Below are 7,487 nucleotides of genomic sequence, written 5' to 3' on the forward strand. Positions count from 1 at the left end.
AGGGGCTGTAGTAGCCCTTGCTGGACTGGGAGGAGGCCTCCAGCAGGCGCAAGCCGGTGCCGTCCTCGATCATGCTTCGGTCCATCGCATCCTTGTAGGAGATCTTGAGCTTGGTTTTGGGGCAGGTGAGATACTTGGAGTAGGTGTTCACGTCCCGCAGCTTCTGGGCCGTGCGCGTGTCGATGGTGCCCTTCTGCAGCGCCTCGTCCAAGGAGACGCGGCCCTCGACGTCGGGCTCGATCAGGCCCCCCGTCAGGTACTGCACCTCCAGGAAGCGCTGCCCGGCCTCGTAGTACAGCCAGCCCTTCTTCAGGGCCTGGGCCGCCGACATCTTCGTCTTGGTCCGCCGTTCCTCGAAGCCGTAGAAGGCCTTCTGCGCCAGGTTGATGCGGTCCACCATGATTTTGTCGACCAGCCCCTTGTTCACTGCGTCAGCGACGGAGCACTTGTCCCCGGTGTTGGGGTCGATGATGCCCCCGGTGCAGGCCTGGGCTTCCAGCAGCCTCTGCCCCGTGATGTTATCCACAAGGTTGCGGCGCATCGCCTCCGTGATGGACACCTTCTCCAGCGTGTCCGTGTCCAGGATGCCTGCCACCGGCCCAGTCTCCTCGGTCGGGTCGCTCCACATGGATATCTGCGTTCGCATGGGGGACGGGCTGACGGTGTAGGAGGAGGAGGATCCCACAGAGGATGACCGCGACCGGAAGCCACTCATGTTGCCGGAGAGCATGTCTGCAAACTCGGTGATGGAGAGGGTGCCCGAGCGGTACTGGTCCAGGGCCGACTGGTCAATCAGGCCCTTGCCAATGGCATCGTCGATGTCGTACTGGCGGCCCGAGCGCCTGTCGATGATCATTGACTTCACCACGCCGTCAGAGGAGGAGGTGGTAATCTCCTCCCACTCGCACTCCTGCTCCGACAGCTCCAGGTAGGTCTGGTGGTCGATGAGGCCCTTGCGGTAGGCTTCATACACGGACATCTCCTTGCCCGTCTCCGGGTCGACGATCACCACCCTGCGCTTGCGGACAGAGGACTTGGAGGAGGTCTTCCTCTCCCGCTTCTTCTCCTTCAGGGGCAGGAGGCAGAGGCCGGTCTCTGGGTCAGTGATGCAGCGCTCCATGAGCTGCAGGTAGGTGAGGTTCTCCTCCGTGTTGGGGTCGAAGAAGCCCTTGGTGTCATCGCTGGGATCCAGCAGGATCTCGTTCATCTCCTCGTCAAAGAGGCCCCTCTTGTAGGCAATCTCCACAGGGAGGCGGTGGCTCTCCTCAGGATCGATTATGCCTCCCGTTGCAATCTGGGCCTCCAGCAAGCGGATCCCATGGTCCTTCAGGATCAGACCCTTCTTCATGGCCTGGAAGAGGGAGATGAGCTTTCCAGAGTAGGGATCCCGGTAGCCGGTGACCGCCCTCTCGGCAGACAGCAGCTTGTCCTTGAACTCAGGGCCCACGATGCCCATCCGCACAGCTTCCTCCACCGTCAGCTTGAGGCCCTTGATGGGGTCAATCACGTACCCCGTGGCTGCCTGCGCCTCCAGGAGCTCAAACGCGGTGCCTGGCCTGATGATACCCTTCTTCATGGCCTGGTATACGGACAGCCGCTCCTTCGTGGAGTCCACGTAGACACCAGCAATGCAGCTGGTGCCCTCCAGGAACTTCTTCAGGTTCTTAGAGACCTCCTCGATGGAGGTGAGGCCCTCCTGGAGGCGCTGCGCGGTGGCCTCGTCCATCACCTGCGAACGGACCAGCTCCTCCACGGTGATCTGCTTCCGCAGCCCGCGGAAGGTGAGCTTCCTCGTGTCGCAGAGTGGGAGCAGGAGGAGCCTGGTGTTCTCATCCTTCCGGCATCGCTTCAGGAGCTGCGTGTAGCTCAGCTTCTCGTCCGTGGACGGGTCCACGTAGCTTCGCACCTCGCTGGGCTCGGACAGCATATCGTACGTTTCCTTGTTGATGAAGCCCCGCTGGTAGGCCACCTCCAGGGGCAGATGGAAGCCCAGGTGCGGGTCAATGATGCCACCGGTGGCTATCTGGGCGTCCAGGAGCTTGAGGGCCTCCTCGCTGGGAATGAGGTCTTTCTTCATGGCCTGGAAGATGGAAATCTTCTGTTCACTGTACGGGTCTCTGTAACCAGTCACAGCCCTCTCTGCGGACAGGAGCCGGTCATGGATTTCAGGCCCCACCACGCCTTTCCTGACCGCTTCATCAACGGTCAGCATCTCATTCTTTGTGGGGTCGATCATGAAACCGGTGGCAGCCTGGGCCTCCAGGAGGGAGCGGGCCACTTCGGAGTTGATCAGCCCCTTCTTCAGCGCCTGGTAGATACTGAGCTTCTGCTTGGAAGAGGGGATGTAGATGCCAGCCACACAGCCCGACCCGTAGAGGTACTTCCAGACAGTCTCCACGTCCAGGAGCTCCCGGAAGGTTTTGGAGCCCTGCTTCAGCAGGTTGTAGATGTCTAGAGAGATGATCTTGGCCTCATAGAGGTCCTCGGCCGTGATGCGGCGCCGGACGTAGTCATAGGACGTGAGATTCTGCTGCCTGATGATCTCGGTCTTCTCGATGATCTCAATGATGATGATGATCATGCGCTCCTTGGACACACGGCCCGACTGGAACTCCTCCATGAGCTGCTTCCGCTGCTCCTCAGGCAGCAGGTCCGAGTGCATGATCTCCCACAGCGACATGGAGGAGCCCGCCCTGCTGCCCACAGGGATGTCCACCCGCGTCTCCTCAAACACCTTCCGCGTCTCTGCCTCTGTGTACACCTGCGTGGTCTCCACCACTGTAGGCTTCTCAGGCTCCCGCAGGGGCAGCAGATACAGGCCCGTCTCAGGATCCTCGATGCACTTCTCCTTCAGCTGCATGTAGGTGAGGTTCTCCTGTGTGTTGGGGTCGAAGAAGCCCTTGGTGTCGTCGGTGGGGTCGGAGAGGGTCCGGTTCATTTCTTCATCAAAGTAGCCGCGTTTGTAGGCCACCTCCACGGGGAGGCGGTGGCTGTTGACGGGGTCGATGATGCCGCCGGTGGCAATCTGGGCCTCGAGGAGGCGTATGCCGTGCTCCTTGACGATGAGTCCTTTCTTCATGGCCTGGAAGAGGGAGATGGTGTTGCCCGAGTAGGGGTCCTTGTACCCAGTGACAGCCTTCTCGGCCGACAGCAGCTTCTCGTGCAGTTCGGGCCCGACGACACCAGCCTTCACGGCCTCGTTGACATACAGTTTTCGGTTCTTCACAGGGTCGATCAAGAACCCGGTCGCTGCCTGGGCCTCCAGGAGGACCACGGCAGTGCTGGGCCTCAGCAGGTTCCTCTTCATGGCCTCGTAGATGTTCAGCTTCTCCTTGGTCGCCTCCACATAGACGCCAGCAATGCATTCGCTGCCATGCAGGAATCTCCTCACCGCATCTGTCTCAGAGAGGTCCTTCACTGATTTCTTGCCTTCCTTCAGCTGCTCGTACTGGGCTTTGCTGATGATGCGGGACTCCACCAGCTCGCTGGCGGGTACGGGTGCCCTGAGACCACTGAACGTCAGCCTCTCCTGCTTTTTGGTCTCAGCCTCCTCGATGATGGTGATGACGATCTTGATGATCTTCTCGATGGTCACCTTGCCAGTCTTGTACTGTCGGAGCAGCTCCCGCCGGTGCTCCTCCGTGAAGTACTCGGAGTGGATCAGCTCCCAGATGGTCATTGTCTGGCCCTTCATGCTGCCCACTGGGACCTCTACGGTCGCCTTGTCAAAGCACTCCTTCGCCTGGCTGTCTGTGTAGACCTCCTCCTGCTGCGACTGGATGGCTTTGTCGGACAGGGGCAGCAGGCAGAAGCCAGTCTGCTTGTCACGGTGGCAGTTCTTCTGCAGCTGGGTGTAGGTGAGGTGCTCCTGGGTGTTGGGACAATAGAAAGCCTTGGTGTCGTCTCGGAGCTCGGACAGAGCCTCGTTTATCTCGGGGTCCAAGTAGCCCCGCTTGTAGGCGACCTCGAGTGGGAGCCGGTGGCTGTTCACAGGATCGACGATGCCTCCAGTGGCGAGCTGGACGTCCAGCAGACGGACCCCGGTGTCGCTGGGGATGAGGCCCTTCTTCAGCGCTTGGTAGAGGGAAACCGTCTGGCCCGTATAGGGATCCTTGTAGCCAGTCACCGCCTTCTCTGCGGACAGCAGCTTCTCGTGAAACTCCGGCCCCACCACCTCGGCCTTTACCGCCTCGTCAACGGAGAACAGCTTGTTCCTCACGGGGTCAATGATGTAGCCGGTGGCAGCCTGCGCTTCCAGCAGGGACAGGGCGATCTCTGGCTTCAGCAGATTTCTCTTCAGGGCCTCGTAGAAGGTGAGCTTCTGGCCGGTCGACTCTACGAGGACGCCGGCAATGGCATCTGTGCCCTTCAGGTACTGCCGCACAGACTCCATCTCCGCCACGTCCTTCACGGACTTCTTGCCCTGGTGCAGCTGGTTGTAGAGGTCCTTGTTGATGACCTTGCTCTCCAGCAGCTCAGCGGCAGGCACAGGGGCCCGGAGGCCCTCGAAGCACATCTGGCTCTTTTTCTCGCTTTCCTCCACAACCGTGATGATGATCTTAATGATCTTCTCCACTGTGATCTTGCCAGTCCTGTACTGCTGGATCAGGTCCCGCCTTTGGTCCTCAGTGAAGTATTCAGAGTTGATGAGCTCCCAGATGGTCATGGTTTTCCCTTGGAACTTGCCAAACGGTGCTGTCACCGTGGCCTTCTTAAAGACATCCTTAGCTTCTTTGTCGGTGTAGACCAGCTCTCTTGCTTTGGCTGCCTGGTCAGTGAGCGGCAGGAGGCACAGCCCCGTGTCTGGGTCAGTCACGCAGCGCTCCATGAGCTGCAGGTAGGTGAGGTTCTCCTGTGTGTTGGGGTCGAAGAAGCCCTTGGTGTCGTCGGTGGGGTCAGAGAGGACCTGGTTCATCTCCTCATCGAAGTAGCCGCGCTTGTAGGCAGCTTCTACAGGCAGGCGGTGGCTGTTGACAGGGTCGATGATGCCACCGGTGGCAATCTGGGCCTCGAGGAGGCGTATGCCGTGATCCTTGACGATGAGGTCCTTCGTCATGGCCTGGAAGAGGGAGATCTTGTCGCCCGTGTAAGGATCCTTGTAGCCGGTTACCGCCCGTTCAGCAGACAGCATCTTATTGTGCAGTTCTGGCCCGATCACTCCTTCTCTCACCGCCTCGTTCACCGAGAGCCTCGCGTTTCGCACAGGGTCGATTATGAAGCCGGAGGCAGCCTGCGCCTCCAGGAGGACCAGTGCGGTGCCTGGGCTGAGCAGCTTCTTCTTCATGGCTTCATAGATGCTCATCTTTTGATTGGTGGGTTTGATTAACAAACCGGCGATGCTGCTCTTGCCCTGCAGGTACTTCTTGATGTCTTCCCTCTGCGAGAGCTCGCCAACACTCACAACACCCTTCGTCAACTTGTCTAAGTTCTCCTTGCTCAAAATGCCGGCGTCAGCCAGCTTCTCTGCAGACACCTTCTGACGGATGCCATCAAACGCAAACTCCGGCTCCCCGTTCTGCGCTAAGCCATCCACCGCGTCTCTGCCGTTGGGCACAGCTTTGATATCCGGCAGCTGCGTCGTCGTAACCGTTGCCTCCTCAGGCAGGTCGTCCGTCTGGATCATGATCTCTCGTGTCTGGGCCAGGGCGGCCTTGTACTCTTCCTGCATCTGCTCGAGCCTCTCCCTGAGCTTCTTGTTCTCCTCTTCCAGGAGTTTCTCCTGCTGTTGCCGCTGCCTCTCCAGCTGCTGCAGCTCCTCCTGCTTGTGCCGGACATTTTCTTCTGCTTCTTGCTGGTGCTTCTTGGCTTCGTCCAGCATGGCTTTCAGCTGCTGCTTCTCCTGCTCCATCTCCTTCTGCTGCCGCTCCTGCTCTGCCTTCAGGTTCTGGGCTTTGTTCACCTCGTCTTTAAAGAGCTTCTCCAGCTTCGCTTTCTCCTCCTCGATGAACTTCTCCTTCTGCAGCAGGGCGTCCTTCTCCGTCAGGAAGGTCTGCTGGAGGAGCTGTGTCTCCTGGCGGAGCTGCGCCTCCTGGGCCACCTGCATCTGGAGGGGGAGAGAGGACAGCAGGGTCAGATGGCACCGTCTGCCCAGGAGGGCAGCACCGGTGGGGCAGTGGGGGCAGGCTGGGGCGGGAGGACAGGCAGCAGGGGTGGCACCGGGCTGGTAGGGGTGCAGAGTCCCCCAACCGCTCTGCTGTGTAGGTTAGGAGCTAAGGGAGCAGAGCCGGGGGGAGGGAGCCACAGCAGACAACACGTGGGTGGGACGAGCAGGGAAAAGACACGAGCTCTTCTGCGGGGGTGAGGGAGCTGGGGACGGCTCCTGTCTACGGAGCGGAATAGGGCAGGATGCTCCACGTGGCCGAGAAGCCAGCAGAGGAGGTGGGGGTGGCCCCTCCGCAGCAGGAGCTGCCGGCAGCAGGAGAGGGCAGGGGGTGGGAGGTCCGGCTCCGACACCTCCCTGCTGGGTTTGGCGGGCTGCACGTGGCCCTGTGCGTGCCCTCGACTTGCACATGGGGCTTCTGCCCCACAAGTAGCCACTCGCCGAGACCCCTGGCAGGGGGGACAGACACAGGGTCCTCCCAGAGTCCGGCCAGCCGCCCGCACGCCGGCTGTGCCGGGACACGGCGCGGGGCGGCTGAGGAGAGGGAAGGCCCTCCTGTGTACCACCACCGCTAAGGGGGACCCGTAGCCCAGTACCTCCTCCGCCTTCTGCTGCAGCAACGCCGCCTCCTGCTTCAGCTTCTCCTTCTCCTGCTCCAGGTCGGCGATGGCCTTCCGCAGCTTCTCGGCGTCCTGGTCACTCTGGTGCCGCTGGATCTCCAGCGTGTGCACCAGCGTCATCTTCTCCTGCGTGGCCAGCTCAGTCTCGTGCAGCCTCCCGCTGATCTCCTCCGCCTGCTTCTTGAACCGCTTGGCTTCCTCCTCGGCCTTGGCCTGGGCCACGCTCATCTCCGCCACGTGCAGCTTGAGGCGCTCGGCCTCGGCTGTGATCTCCAGCTGCCGCCGGCGCTCAGCCTCCAGGGTTTTCTGGAAACCCTCGGTCTCCTCGGCCAGGTGCTGCTGCATCTGCTCCTTGTCCTCCTGCAGCCGCTTGGCGTGCTCCTGCGCCAGGTCCTTCTGCTTCTGCAGCATCTCCGCCTCCGCCTTCAGCCGCGTGGCCTCCTGCACCGCCTGCATCTTCTCCTTCAGCATCTGCTCCGCCAGCGCCCGCTGCTGCGCCAGGTCGTCCTCGGCCAGCTTCCGCATGCGGGCGGCCTCCTGGGCCTCCACGCTGAGCCGGGCCACCTCCTCCGCCACCTGCTTCATCTTCTCAGCCTCCTCCGCCAGGAACTTCTGCGTGTTGTCCTTGTCCTTGAGGATCAGCACCTTGTTCTCCTCCTCGATCCGGCTCTTCAGCTTCGCCAGCTCCTCCATCTGCACCCGGACCTTGAAGAGCTCCTCCTCCACCTGGGCCTTCTGCCGGACGGCGTCGGTCACCTCCTCCTTCA

The 7,487-nt window shown here is 61.1% G+C and overlaps 1 protein-coding gene across 1 annotated transcript in view; it reads right to left on the reverse strand.

Annotated features, from left to right (window-relative positions):
- LOC104290396 (plectin-like) overlaps window positions 1-7,487 on the reverse strand; it is a gene marked incomplete at both ends in the record, with an annotated part of 15,006 nt that overhangs the window by 1,658 nt on the left and 5,861 nt on the right. Inside the window, 2 exons of the mRNA XM_009889489.1 lie at window positions 7-6,043; window positions 6,697-7,482. Of these exons, the coding sequence (XP_009887791.1) occupies window positions 7-6,043; window positions 6,697-7,482 (6,823 nt within the window). The remainder of the gene's footprint in view (window positions 1-6; window positions 6,044-6,696; window positions 7,483-7,487) is intronic.

The sequence above is a fragment of the Charadrius vociferus genome, unplaced genomic scaffold, assembly GCF_000708025.1.
Source record: "Charadrius vociferus isolate BGI_N301 unplaced genomic scaffold, ASM70802v2 scaffold2627, whole genome shotgun sequence".
NCBI classification, from domain to species: Eukaryota; Metazoa; Chordata; class Aves; order Charadriiformes; family Charadriidae; genus Charadrius; species Charadrius vociferus.